Source organism: Triticum dicoccoides, chromosome 3B (assembly GCF_002162155.2).
Source record: "Triticum dicoccoides isolate Atlit2015 ecotype Zavitan chromosome 3B, WEW_v2.0, whole genome shotgun sequence".
Taxonomy (NCBI): domain Eukaryota; kingdom Viridiplantae; phylum Streptophyta; class Magnoliopsida; order Poales; family Poaceae; genus Triticum; species Triticum dicoccoides.
In genome coordinates, this window is record NC_041385.1 from 557986872 (window position 1) to 558001842 (window position 14971).

Genomic DNA, 14971 nt, shown 5'->3' on the forward strand with positions numbered 1-14971 from the left:
GCCGCTCCATTCCAAGCATAAGATGGTGCCAGGTAGCTAAAACAACAATAAATCAGCTTCATTTGCTAACTGCAAAAGCACATCCAAAGAAACCCTAGCTACCACAAATAAAGATCTAACCTGCACTTCGCTGCTGACGGAATCAGCGTCTGACGAGCTGGCTGAATCGCTCTAAGAAACCATGGCCAGGAGCTGTGCAAATGTTAGTACAAGGGCAGGGGATGGGGGAAGGGAGCTTGCTCAGACGGTCGGCGTCGACAGAGGAAGGGAGAGGATGGAGGAGGGGGAACAGGAAGGAGAAAGGGGAACGGGATGGGTGAACGGGGACAACGGCAGGAGCTGTTGTATATTCAGGTGTGAAGTAGTGCGAGTTAATTCAACGGAACAGCAGGGGGCTTTGTGCAAAAACGACAGCGCTGACCGCCCCGAGCTCTCAGTTGCCACTTGTCGAGCTCTGATTGGCTATGGACTAAAACATCACATAGGGGTGCAAGTTTTGGGATCCCTCAGTTCACTTTTGCAACTTTTGAAGTAAATCATCACATCTCGTGCAAGTTCATGGATCTGGGGTGCTATTACCTCTTAAAAAAAACTGGCCCAGCTTGCAACCAATTATGGTGTGTGAGACAGATAAATGCAGCCGTTGGATGGCAACGGGTGGTCGCTCTTTTCTGGGGTGAGTGAGACGTCATGCAATCCAGACACTTGGATCGGTCTTTGCATATTTTTGCGTTCCGCCGTGGATAGGAACAAGCTTGCTCTACCAACAACCAAGATCTATCCCCAAGCACGACTGAACTTTCTTATATGATTATACACGTTCCAATTGTATACGAACCAAAACATCCATTTAGCTCATTAGCTGTACAGTATCTTCCAGAGGGTACCATTTTATCCTGTAAACATCCTGTCCAGCACGTACAACATTTGAGAGTTACCGCAACGGTCAGCGGTCTTCGCACCCCAAGGCCTTTTTTACGCGACGCAGCGTGCAGGACGCCAGGCTCGTCACGGTCTCCGCCGACTCCGGCGAGAGCGCGGCCGCCGGCGACGAGCTGGCCAGCACCTGGAACGCGACGGTGACCAGCGACCCGGCCGCCGCCCCGCCTTCCCTCCTGGACGTGATCACCGCGGGCCTGGACTCCAGCCCGTCCGGCACCACCGCGAAGCCGCACGGCAGGAGGGCCACGCCGCTCGAGTCGTGCCCGCTGATGACCGGCTGCAGGACGGCGGCGTCGACCGGCGCGTACGCGACGATCGACTCGCACGGGTTGGTGCAGCTGTCCTGCACGATCCACTCGCCGTCGGCCGACGTGGGAGCCTGCCATCCAGAGAAGCAGCCGCCAATGACCGACTCTGCCGGAACGTTGTGAATAATCAGTTGGCTCTCGAACTTACGTAGGCGGTGACGCAGTTGCAACGATCCTTCCCCTTCGTCAGGTACATGCGACACTGAACAGCTCGTCCGGCCAGCGTGACATCCCACTGCAACAGTTCGATGGGTGGTCGGTTATGCACATCACTTCTATAGCTCTTGCAACGGAAATGTGCACGCGGGTGACTACCTCGGGCCGGCGTGATTCGTCCCTCAGGAACTCCAGGAGGGACGTCGGGCTGACGGGGAGCCACGTGGACAGCACGGCGCAGGCGATCAGCCCCTGCGGCTCGCCGGGGTCGCCGGCGTTCGTCCGGGAGGTCAGCCGGACGTCGCCGGCGCCTGCTCTCGGCGCCCTGCTCCACGCCAGGTAACGCGACCCGCCGATGACGCGGCAGAGGCTCAAGGTCATCCGGTGCGCCAGCTTCAGGACGCTCCTCCTCCCTGCCAGTGTGGAGACCCCTGTGCACACACAACACAAGAGCATGGTACTAAATTGAGATGACCAGCAATCGTGCATCGTGCGCTGAGATTCATGGTCAGCGGCGGCGGGCTTACCATTGCTGTCCCTCGTCGGCACGTTGGTCGCCACCCAGAAGACCATCCTCTCGCACTGGAGCTGGAGCTGGGCCACCCAGCGCCTCGCGCCGAACGCCAGGCCGCTCGCGGTCACCGCCCTGTACATGGACGGGACCGCGCACTCGCGGCATCTGGTGTGCTCCACCCAAGTCACCTGATCAATATGCACAGGAGACAACAACCAGCAATCCATCACATTACACGGCGCAGTCTGGCTAACACAGCCGTTAACTTTATTGGAAATTAGCCATTTATATTTTGTTTTTTGCTGCATCAGTACCCTGGAATGGCCGTTTGCCTGCTCTTCGACGATGCAACCCGAGGGATTCTTCCAGCACGTGACCAGCGGCGACGTGCCGACGTCGGCTTCAGCCTTGTCGAACGACACGTCGACGACGGCCCATTTCTCCGCGGCCAGCTTCTTGCAGTAGCGGGCGAAGTAGAACTCTCTTGTGGGTACCATTGGCGTCAGCATCTGGACCTCTGCAAACATCTGAAAAAACAACAGGACACAACCGAAGCAGAGCTTAGCCCCATGGCTGATCCATCAGAACCAGACGGAACTAACGTCCTGGAGTTGGGCTACCAGTTGCACCACGCCGTCGTGTCCATCGTCGTCGTCGCCGGTGCGGATCACGTCCAGTGTCGATGCCTTTGAGATCATGGAAAAGAAGAGCTCTTTCCATTGGTTCTGCACAGGTTTTCAGAGACACTGTCAGCATACTGTACATGCTCACGTGTGTGAAGATGCGAAGATAGGTGGCACGTACCACATCCATGAAAGCATGCACAAGCTTCGTCGCGTCAAGGTAAACCACCCCGGTTTCACGTGACGCCTCAACGGACCAGCCGGTCCGCCGATCTCCCGGGCCATCGTCGCGCCGGAACAGGCGCACGTACTCGTCGTAGTTGAGAATGTCTCGGCCGGTCTCGACGCTCCGCACCCAGAGAGGCCCACCGGAGGAAGACATCGTCTTCAGCTCTTCCAGCGCGCTGCCGGCCAGCTCCAGGACGCTCTGCCTGTCGCGGCCCACGAAGCCGGCGCCGTAAACTCCGAACGGGCTCCGGTTGCCGCTCATCTGGGTGGTGGCCGCGGAGAACGGCGGCGAGGCAGGGGAGGCGGCTCTGTCGGCCGCGGCCGTCCCTAGCGCACCCCGCAGCTTCTCTACCTGAAATGGGTTCCACTTCCACAGCATCAGTTTCGGGTTGGTAGCAGCAGATCGCGCGCGACCGAAGGTTGCGTTGGCGGGACAGCGGCATGAACCTCGGCTCTCAGCTTGGCGTTCTCTAGCTGCAGCAGCTGTTCTTGGTTGGCCGCGGCGGCGTTGAAGCCATCGGTCGAGGCTGCTGCGGCGCCACAGCTTGGGCAGCGTGAGGGCCCCTTGGCAAGCTGTCTCATGGCGCGGTTCTCCTTCTGGAGATTCTCCAGCTCGGACTTGAGCAGCGAGTTCTCGTGCCGCTCCTGAGTCGCCTGATCGAACACATTAATTAATCGTGTTGTGTGAGATCAAATTACTAGAACCCCAAGTAATTAAAGGTACGTACTAACAATGATCCGCATGCGACTCAAAAAGAAAAGAAAAGAAAAAACAGTGATCCGCATGCATGCATGCTTGATGATGGTGATTAAACCTTGATCTGAGTTCTTCGGTTCTGAAACCAGAACTTGACTTGCCGTGGAGACAGTCCTAGCTGCTTGCTGAGCTGCTGCCGCTGCTTTTCGTCTGGATGTGGCGACTCTTTGAATACCCTTCAAGCCACCAAAAATAATTTCAGCACCAGGGTATCACGACTGCTTATAGAATTTTTGAAAAGAGCTTGCTTTGTTGGAGTTCACTTTGTATTATGTTTCTGCAAAAGTTTCAAGATATTTCTAGCTTCCAGGGAAACAAAAGTTTAACATGCCATTCTTTATGGGCTAGGCCCTGTGTGGCCCATGGGCCTTCATCAGCCACCTGTTCCGCTTGCCCTATGGGCACACACGCTTGAAAGAAATTCTCATGCCCTGCTTGATCACTGCAAATCTGCAATGCACTGACGAGAACTCGGACTGAAATCTCCAAAGTAGTGGGCATCGCTGTGCTTAGGCTAGGGGAGACTTACGCTTCCATAACCCTGACTTGTTCAGAGGTGTGCCTGTGGTAGCTCTTCCTGCTCCTCTTCTTCCGTTTACCCCCATCGCCATGGCCTTCTTCTTCCTCCGCGGAGCCGTCGCCGGACTGGCTGCCGGCCGGCCCCGTGTTCTCGCTGCTTATCTCCACCTCCTCACCTGGTGGCCCGCTTCTTACCCCGCCACTCCCCTCCTCGCCTTCTTCCACTTCGTCTCCGCTCGGCGCATTCCTGGCGAACGCACCTGCCTGCACGCACAGCATGGGAAGACGAACTCGATCATTAACTAAGCAAAGATACAATTAGGTCCATGCTTGATCTGCGAGAGAGGAATGGATAGGTCGGTGTGACGGACAAGCGAGAGGGAGAGCGTCGGGGCTGCAAAGAAGTCCTTGGTGCGCGGCCGGCTGCTCCCCATGTTATCGATCTCCCTGAAGCATTGCTGAAGCTAGCAGGAGAAAGAGAAACAACCGATATCTTAGCTTCTATGGGGACGAAGAGGGCAATAGCCGGTCCCGGTCGGCATAAGGAGGAAGGGAACAAAGAAGTTACGCGAGAGACCATGGAGCTCCGGGACAACTAACTGCTCCGTATATACTGCAGGCTGGGAGGGATCAGCTGGGTGATCAGGCGGATCGGAGGAGGTAGACGGAGCGGGACGGGCGGTTAGCTAGGGATTGAATGGTAGTTATGCGCGCATGGTCCTCCCTCCTCCGTGTGCATGAACTGCAACGGACGGTGCGTCTTGATGAAGAAAGAAGAATGTGATCGATGCTGATGCATGCTAGCTCGTTGTTAATTTGGCAAAGATTGTGGCCACAGCATTCGCCAGGCCTACTGTTTCTGGACATGCCCCTACCCACCCGGAGGAATACCGCGGCCCCCAGGCTGTCCCACTGACACGCACTTTGTCTACTGAGCCTGTTGACTTTCGTCAGCTGGAGATGAAATGTTGGATGTAATTTCCTGCCACCGCAAGGTATATCCCACTTCCGTTTCCTGGGCACTCTGAACAAATATGTTCTCTGAACGTGTGTGTTTCTCCTTGATGTTCAGCTGCACGCTGTATTTTAATTTACTGCTGCATGCGTGCACAAGTGCAGAACTCAAACATGCATAATTTACTACGACCCGGCCTGTTTACAGAGCAATGGACATGCATGGTTGGGAAAACCTCTGACGAGTTGGCGATACCCAAATTATTGTTCATTGCATTTCTGGTACTACTTGTATATATATATATCCAGTGGCGCTTTTGACTATGCATGTCGCCTACTACCTCCGTCATGTTTATAGGTCCCCTTTATAGTTTGTGCCAAATTTTAACTAAAAATTTAACTAACAAAATATTAATGCATGTCAAGAAAAATTATCTCGTTGGATTCGTATTTAAACATAGTTTTCGAAAATATAATGTTTGGTTGCGTGAACATTTTGTTAGTTTAAACTAGGGTCCCGATAACTGCCACACGTGTGGTGTATCGGGTAGTTGTGTCACACGCCTCGTGTGGCATGGACAGCAACCAGCCCACACATCTACGTGTGGACAAAACAACTAATGCCCACACACATTTTTTTCCCACCCGAACCCTCTCACACGCGTGCGTGTGGGCGAAGTTGATAACGCCCACACGCCCGTATGTCAGGCCTCGTACCCTTCTGGTCCCGCACACGAGCGTGACGCCCACCTGGCGCCCGCAGTTGCCATGGTCCAGACCCTCGTCCATGTTCGTTTAACTGCAGTTGCCATGGTTGCTCAACTGCAGTTGCCATGTATGGCCTGATCTTATGTAGTTGCCATGATTTCATAACTTTAGGAGTTGCCACATACTAACACTAGGCAGTTGAGAGAGTTGCCATGTGCTCACAAGCATGCTAAGGCAGTTGCCATGTAAAAAGGAAGAGTTGCCATCTGCTAACGTACACGTTAGGGCAGTTGCCATGTACGTGCACGTTGGGGCAGTTGTCATGTACCATGCAAAAACACATGGCAACTCGGTAAAAGAGAGTTGCCATCTGCTTACGTGCACACTAGGCAGTTGACGTGTACCCTGCAAAAACACATGGCAACTCGGGTAAAAAAAGAGAGTTGCCACCTGCTTATGAAGCACACTAGGAGCAGTTGCCATGTGCGCTGCAAAAACACATGGCAACTAGCAGCTGGGGTGTGGGAGAGGAGACGGACGTGTGGACGAGATGGCAAATGCCCACACACCAGCCTCTGTGCGTGACTGAAAACTGGTGTGTGGGTGAACTGCTAAACGCCCACACACCGGCCCCTCCGTGTGATAAAACGAATGTGTGGACGAACTATGTCACACATCACACACACGCCTTGTCCTACGTGGCACAGAAAATCAGCCAGATTATGCCAAGATTCGTGCATATAGTACTAGACGGTGATGGATGCGTGTGGTCGAGATGATCAACGCCCACACGTGTGGGCATTAACATTTCCGTTAAACTATGATCAAAATTTGGCACGAAATACAATGGGGACCAATAAACCCGGACGGAGGTTCTCTTGTGATCACCTGGAGCAATGTTAAAGATGTTGCTGCCATGGATGACTGCCTTTCTTCCTCTTGTGATCACCTGGAGCAATGTTAGGCCCTTTTCCGATTCAAAATATTTTCATAGGGCTCTAAAAATGGTTTGGCTACACACGTAATTAAGCGTGATGCACATACACCTGGATCCGTAAGCGATTCTGAGATGGAAGTCATGACCGTGTCTGATAAGAGGTCGCGCAGTCTTTCGTTCTGATCATGTCTTGAATTCTGGACGACAACGAGATGAGGACACTAAATCCTTCTTGAGAGGGACATCTTGGGGAAGACTGACTGGAGGTAGCTAGGAGGGGAGCGCGCACCCCGCCGGTCATCGCTCCGGGGCCGGCGGCCACCATAACACGCCGCAGTCCTCCCGGACGTGGCATCCACCGTCTCGCCACGCGCCGCTCCAGCTGCGGCGACCACAACTTCCACGGTGTGCCTCGCGCGCGACTAGGGTTTTGCACCTCCTGCCAAGTTCACGGTTTCTTCTTCACTCCAGGTTGGTGACTTTCCTCCTTCTCTTCTGATTTTGGTGCGTTCTGCCCATCGCTTTGATGCATGCTTTCTGCATCGTCATCTTAGGTCTGTGTCGCTGTGAGCTTGTTGCGCCGCTTGCTGGCTGCGCCGTCGCCTTAGCCCCCGGTGTCGCTGTGGGCTTGTTGCGCCGCTTGCTGGCTGCGCCGTCGCCTTAGGCCCCGGTGTCGCTGTGGGCTTGTTGCGCCGCTTGCTGGCTGCGCCCTCGCCTTCGATCGCAGTCGCCTTCAAGCTGCGTTCTGTCGCTTTGGGGTTTGCCGCCGCTGTTCTGTCGCCCGTCGGTCTAGCTGCTCGTTCTTTCGCTCGCCCCATGGATGGATTGCGGTTCCAGGATGTCATGCTTGCCAAATATGGTTGCGCCACTGTTGAGGTCGTCGCGGGCTGTAGCCGCCCCGCCGGCATCTTTGCTGTCGTGCTCAACGACGGCGTCTCCCTCTCGCCGGACTTTTTTGCCTCCCTCCTGGTAAGCTGGTTCGGTGGCTTTGCCAACGGTTTCCTCGTCAGGCCGCGTCAGCGTGGTTGTTTTTTCTTTCGAGTTGCCCACGCATGCGTTGCCAAGGAGATCGTGCTCCGGGGATGCTGGACGTCCGGTTTGCTCCGTGTCAGTATGTCCTTTTCTAGTCCGTCATCTCTCGCTCCATCCCTGTCTCTTCCGCATGTCCGCTCTTCTGCATGGATGGCCAACTCTGCGCTGCCCTCTGTGCTCGGGCCCCATCCCATGCAATCGGTTGCCGCTCCTCGTGCCCAGGATTCCAGGAGGGTTGGTATGAGCTCGCTGGCTCACCCCCCCCCCCCGTCTCCTCTCTCTGCAGCGCATGCGGCGTTCGGTAATCAAGTGCGTATAGCCCCTCCCACCTTCCTCCTACCCAATCCTAGGTGGGTCAGGACTGCGCGCGTGTCGCATCCTCGTGCCCTGTTGCGCCTCTCGCCCTCCAGCACGGCTCCCAAATCGCCGAGCCCTCCCCGCCTCGCCATGCAACCTATAGGGAAGCCCTGCTATCTCCTCCTTCACCAGGCAATCCCTCGCGGACCGCGCCAAATCGGCTTTTCAGATTTGGTAAACCCGCTGATATGCATCGGCGCTGCTTCCGCTGCCTCTCTCTTAACCATAAGCGCCAGGATTGTCGAGATCCCGCTGTCTGCTGGCGGTGCCGTCGGGTTGGGCACCTCAGCTTCCAATGCTCCTTTCGTGTTTATGGCCCTAACCCTAGGTCCAGCTCCACGGCTATTAATGCCCGCCCCCCGTCCGCTACTCAGCCCAACGCTCTGCCCAGCTCTGGCCCACCCCGCTCGCTTGCCATTGTCTCCCTCCTCCTGTCCCCAGCCAGCCCCGCCCCCACCACCCCAATGGAGCCGGTTGTTCGCGGCCGGCCCACCTCGCTCGACGTCCACTTCCCCCTTGTCCCCGATCAGCACACCCTCGTTTGCCTCGTCAACATATCTCCCTCCAAGCACAACTTCCTCCCATGGCTTCGTCGAGTGTTCCGGCAGCGTCTTGGGATCGCGGCGGTTTGCTTAGCGGGATCTTCGGTGGGCACATCATTCGCCGTGTTTCAGCGGGAGGAGGAGCAAGCCGCGGCCTTTCGCGCGAGTCCGATCTACGTCGGCTCCCACATGGTTCGTCTCCTGCCACATGGGGCAGGGGACAACGCCTTCTCCTTCTCCTACAGACACATCGTCAACCTCTCCCTGGAGAAGCTTCCCCTGGAACTCTGGAACAGGCGTGGAGTCGCGGCCTCTGTCACCGTCTTCGCCAGTGTTCTCCGGGTCGAGCATGCATGCTTGCATGGCAATGACTTCTCCAGCATCTTCGTGCTAGTCAAGGTGGAGGCGCTTCAGCATATCCCCCACCATCTCGCCTTCCATTGCCTAGATGGCACCGGCGCCTACACAGATGTGCTCATCAACGAGATCTGGGACGTGGCCTGGTCTCTGGGCGCCCCGTCGGCACCGCCGCAGCCTCCATCTGCTCGCCGTTTTGATGGTGAAGATGGTGCTATGGTGCTAGCTCTGCCCTCCCAAGGACGGCGCTTCGGCAGGCTCCTCTGCCGTCACGTGGCCGTCGTGCGTCTGGGCAGCTTCAGGACGACGATGGTACGGCCACCCGCGCCTACCGTGCCTTCCTGCAGCCCCACATTGCCTCCGTGGATGACTTCATGGCCATGCTCAAGCTCTCCTTCAAGCCCAAGCTCATCAAGGGGGCAACCTTCTCTCTGCCCACGATCGAGCAGCTTGTGCACAAAGACGAGGCTCGTGGTTGCCTCAGCCCTGTCATCCTGGCTGCGGATGCCATTCTGCCTCGGGCTAGCGTCACCTTCGACCCGGACGCCATGACCTTCTCCTTCAAGCTTGAGCTTAGCCGTTGCCGTTCTGCTGAGGGATCGATTCAGGTCCGACCGGTGGCTCTGGACGACGGCTTCTTCCCATGCTTCGATCTCCGCTCTGAGCTGCTAGCGCGGGAAAGCTGCCGCTCCCTCCTCTTTAAATTTTGGCTGCACGATGAAGCCGGCTCGCTGTGCCACCGCACCCTGCCTCTTTTGCCATTCGTGGAAAGCCTGTACCCACCTAAGCCCATAGTCCCCCCTGGGCTGCTTCCTGCCGTGGGGCCCCCGCTTGCTGCCAGCTATGCCATCCTTCCCTCCGAAGCCTACTTCACTGCCCATGCGCGCGTCCAGGCCCATCAAGTTCTGGCCACCCGGCCCATCTGCTCCAGGCCTTTCAAGCACGCGCCTGCCCTCGGCAAAGGCCTACTAAGCTGCGATCGCTCCCCTGTCGTCTTCATTAACCTAAACATGGAGCCTGCGCATCGCTCCCTGCTCATGTGGCGGCAGTTTTCTGCTCCTGCCGCTGGAGACCTCCGCGCCTCTCCCCCCACGCTGCAGCTTCTGAGTGCTCCTGCCGCTGCCAGCGCCACAGCCCTGGCCTCGTCGGCTGGCCAGGCCAATGAGGATCTGGCCCTTGCTGTGGTCTCGGATGCAGGCTCGGGTGGGTCCCTCCCTGAGGAGGGCGTCGCCATCGGCAACGGCTTGGCCACCCCGGCGAAGGAGGCGTTGAAGGAAATATGCCCTAGAGGCAATAATAAAGTTATTATTTATTTCCTCATATCATGATAAGCTCGAACCCAAATCGGAGAAATGTGTCTTCATAGGATACCCAAAAGAGACTATTGGGTACACCTTCTATCACAGATCTGAGGGCAAGATTTTCGTTGCTAAAATCGTATCCTTTCTAGAGAAGGCGTTTCTCTCGAAAGAAGTGAGTGGGAGGAAAGTAAAACTTGATGAGATAACTATATCTACTCCCTTTTTGGAAAGTAGTTCATCACAAGAACCGGTTCCTGTGACAACTACACCAACTAGTGAGGAAGCTAATAATATTGATCATGAAACTTCAGATCAAGTTTCTACTGAACCTCGTAGGTCTACCAGAGTAAGATCCACACCAGAGTGGTACGGTAATCCTATTCTGGAAGTCATGTTACTTGACCATGATGAACCTACGAACTATGAGGAAATGATGATGAGCCCAAATTCCGCAAAATGGCTAGAGGCCATGAAATCTGAGATGGGATCCATGTACGAAAACAAAGTATGGACTTTGGTTGACTTGCCCGATGATCGGCAAGCCATTGAGAATAAATGGATCTTTAAAAAGAAGATTGACGCTGATGGTAATATAACTGTCTATAAAGCTCGACTTGTTGCGAAAGGTTTTCGACAAGTTCAAGGGGTTGACTACGATGAGACTTTCTCACCCGTAGCGATGCTTAAGTCTGTCCGAATCATGTAAGCTATTGCTGCATTTCATGATTATGAAATTTGGCAAATGGATGTCAAAACTGCATTCTTGAATGGATTTCTGGAAGAAGAGTTGTATATGATGCAACCAGAAGGTTTTGTTGATCCAAAAGGTGCTAACAAAGTGTGCAAGCTCCAGCGATCCATTTATGGACTGGTGCAAGCATCTCGGAGTTGGAATAAACGTTTTGATAGTGTGATCAAATCATATGGTTTTATACAGACTTTTGGAGAAGCCTGTATTTACAAGAAAGTGAGTGGGAGCTCTGTAGCATTTCTGATTTTATATGTAGATGACATATTGTTAATTGGAAATGATATAGAATTTCTGGATAGCATAAAGGGATACTTGAATAAAAGTTTTTCAATGAAAGACCTCGGTGAAGCTGCTTACATATTGGGCATCAAGATCTATAGAGATAGATCAAGACGCTTAATAGGACTTTCACAAAGCACATACCTTGACAAAATTTTGAAAAAGTTCAAAATGGATCAGGCAAAGAAAGGTTTCTTGCCTGTGCTACAAGGTGTGAAGTTGAGTCAAACTCAATGCCCAACCACAGCAGAAGATAGAGAGAAAATGAAAGATGTTCCCTATGCTTCAGCCGTAGGCTCTATCATGTATGCAATGATGTGTACTAGACCTGACGTATGCTTAGCAATAAGCTTGGCAGGAAGGTACCAAAGTAATCCAGGAGTGGATCACTGGACAGCGGTCAAGAACATCCTGAAATACCTGAAGGGGACTAAGGATATGTTTCTCGTATATGGAGGTGACAAAGAGCTACTCGTAAATTGTTACGTTGATGCAAGCTTTAACACTGATCCGGACGATTCTAAATCGCAAACCGGATACGTGTTTTTATTAAACGGTGGAGCTGTAAGTTGGTGCAGTTCTAAACAAAGCGTCGTGGCGGGATCTACATGTGAAGCGGAGTACATAGCTGCTTCTGAAGCAGCAAATGAAGGAGTCTGGATGAAGGAGTTCATTACCGATCTAGGTGTCATACCTAGTGCATCGGGACCAATGAAGATCTTTTGTGACAATACTGGTGCAATTGCTTTGGCAAAGGAATCCAGATTTCACAAGAGGACCAAGCACATCAAGAGACGCTTCAATTCCATTCGGGACCAAGTCCAAGTGGGAGACATAGAGATTTGCAAAATACATACGGATCTGAATGTTGCAGACCCGTTGACTAAGCCTCTCTCACGAGCAAAACATGATCAACACCAAGACTCCATGGGTGTTAGAATCATTACTATGTAATCTAGATTATTGACTCTAGTGCAAGTGGGAGACTGAAGGAAATATGCCCTAGAGGCAATAATAAAGTTATTATTTATTTCCTCATATCATGATAAATGTTTATTATTCATGCTAGAATTGTATTAACCGGAAACATGATACATGTGTGAATACATAGACAAACATATAGTCACTAGTATGCCTCTACTTGACTAGCTCATTAATCAAAGATGGTTATGTTTCCTAACCATAGACATGTGTTGTCATTTGATTAATGGGATCACATCATTAGAAGAATGATGTGATTGACATGACCCATTCCGTTAGCCTAGCACTTGATCGTTTAGTATACTGCTATTGCTTTCTTCATGACTTATACATGTTCCTGTAACTATGAGAAATATGCAACTCCCATTTACCGGAGGGACACTTTGGGTACTACCAAACGTCACAATGTAACTGGGTGATTATAAAGGAGTACTACAGGTGTCTCCGAAGGTACATGTTGAGTTGGCGTATTTCGAGATTAGGTTTTGTCACTCCGATTGTCGGAGAGGTATCTCTGGGCCCTCTCGGTAATGCACATCATTATAAGCCTTGCAAGCAATATGACCAAATGAGTTGGTTACGAGATGATGCATTACAGAACGAGTAAAGAGACTTGCCGGTAACGAGATTGAACTAGGTATTGGATACCGACGATCAAATCTCAGGCAAGTAACATACCGATGACAAAGGGAACAATGTATGTTGTTATGCGGTTTGACCGATAAAAGATCTTCGTAGAATATGTAGGAACCAATATGGGCATCCAGGTCCCGCTATTGGTTATTGACCGAGAATGGTTCTAGGTCATGTCTACATAGTTCTCGAACCCGTAGGGTCCGCACGCTTAACGTTACGATGACAGTTTTATTATGAGTTTATAAGTTTTGATGTACCGAAGTTTGTTCGGAGTCCCGGATGTGATCACAGACATGACGAGGAGTCTCGAAATGGTCGAGACATAAAGATTGATATATTGGAAGCCTATGTTTGGACATCGGAAAGGTTCCGGGTGAAATCGGGATTTTACCGGAACACCGGGGGGTTACCGGAACCCTCCCGGGGGTTAATGGGCCTTAGTGGGCCATGAGGGAGAAGAGGAGGGCCGGCCAGGGCAGGCCGCGCGCCCCCTCCCCCCCTAGTCCGAATAGGACAAGGAAGGGGGGGCGCCCCCCTTTCCTCTTTCCCCTCCCCCCTTTCCTTCTCCACCAAGGCAAGAGGGGGGAGTCCTACTCCCGGTGGGAGTAGGACTCCTCCAAGCGCACCCCAAGGGGGCCGGCCGCACCTCCCCCTCCCTCCTTTATATACGGGGGCAGGGGGCACCCCATAACACACAAGTTGATCTATGGATCGTTCCTTAGCCGTGTGCGGTGCCCCCCTCCACCATATTCCACCTCGGTCATATCGTCGCGGAGTTTAAGCGAAGCCCTGCGCCGGTAGAGCATCATCATTGTCACCACGCCGTCGTGCTGACGGAACTCATCCCTGAAGCTTTGCTGGATCGGAGCCCGGCGATCGTCATCGAGCTGAACGTGTGCTGAACTCGGAGGTGCCGTACGTTCGGTGCTTGGATCGGTCGGATCGTGAAGACGTACGACTACATCAACCGCGTTGTCATAACGCTTCCGCTTACGGTCTACAAGGGTACATGGACGAACACTCTCCCCTCTCGTTGCTATGTCATCACCATGATCTTGCGTATGCGTAGGAAAATTTTTTGAAATTACTACGTTCCCCAACAGTGGCATCCGAGCCTAGTTTTATGCGTTGATGTTATATGCACGAGTAGAACACAAGTGAGTTGTGGGCGATACAAGTCATACTGCTTACCAGCATGTCATACTTTGGTTCGGCGGTATTGTGAGATGAAGCGGCCCGGACCGACATTACGCGTACGCCTACGGTGAGATTGGTTTCACCGCTACGAGCACTCATTGCTTAAAGGTGACCGGCGGGTGTCTGTCTCTCTCACTTTAGTTGAACCGAGTATGGGTACGCCCGGTCCTTGCGAAGGTTAAAACAACACCAACTTGACAAACTATCGTTGTGGTTTTGATGCGTAGGTAAGAACGGTTCTTGCTAAGCCCGTAGCAGCCACGTAAAAATTGCAACAATAAAGTAGAGGACGTCTAACTTGTTTTTGCAGGGCATGTTGTGATGTGATATGGTCAAGACGTGATGCTATATTTTATTGTATGAGATGATCATGTTTTGTAACCGAAGTTATCGGCAACTGGCAGGAGCCATATGGTTGTCGCTTTATTGTATGAAATGCAAACGCCTGTAATTGCTTTACTTTATCACTAAGCGGTAGCGATAGTCGTAGAAGCAATAGATGGCGTAACGACAACGATGCTACGATGGAGATCAAGGTGTCGCGCCGGTGACGATGGTGATCACGATGGTGCTTCAAAGATGGAGATCACAAGCACAAGATGATGATGGCCATATCATATCACTTATATTGATTGCATGTGATGTTTATCCTTTATGCATCTTATCTTGCTTTGATTGACGGTAGCATTTTAAGATGATCACTCACTTAATAATCAAGAAGTGTTCTCCCTAAGTATGCACCGTTGCGAAAGTTCTTCGTGCTGAGACACCACGTGATGATCGGGTGTGATAGGCTCTACGTTCAAATACAACGGGTGCAAAACAGTTGCACACGCGGAATACTCAGGTCATACTTGACGAGCCTAGCATATACAGATATGGCCTCGGAACA

The 14971-nt window shown here is 52.7% G+C and overlaps 1 protein-coding gene across 1 annotated transcript; it reads right to left on the reverse strand.

The window, feature by feature from the left end:
* Positions 1–803: 803 nt before the first annotated feature.
* Positions 804–4604, reverse strand: LOC119281539 (homeobox-leucine zipper protein ROC9-like). The gene is made up of 11 exons (XM_037562039.1): positions 4419–4604; positions 4058–4311; positions 3587–3704; positions 3219–3425; positions 2725–3123; positions 2541–2645; positions 2235–2447; positions 1934–2108; positions 1566–1837; positions 1399–1485; positions 804–1321 (listed from the first exon to the last, which is right to left on the reverse strand). The coding sequence occupies exons 1-11, from the start codon at positions 4479–4481 to the stop codon at positions 947–949; spliced, it is 2268 nt and encodes a 755-aa protein (XP_037417936.1). The 5' UTR covers positions 4482–4604; the 3' UTR covers positions 804–946.
* Positions 4605–14971: the final 10367 nt, after the last annotated feature.

Excerpts from the sequence above, each read along its gene's own strand:
- LOC119281539 (XM_037562039.1), bottom strand. The coding sequence starts at position 4,481 with ATGGGGAGCAGCCGGCCGCGCACCAAGGACTTCTTTGCAGCCCCGACG. Across the intron at positions 4,312-4,418 it reads CGACGCTCTCCCTCTCGCTT|GCAGGTGCGTTCGCCAGGAA; the intron begins GTCCGTCACACC and ends CTGTGCGTGCAG. Across the intron at positions 1,322-1,398 it reads GCAACTGCGTCACCGCCTAC|GCTCCCACGTCGGCCGACGG; the intron begins GTAAGTTCGAGA and ends TCTGGATGGCAG.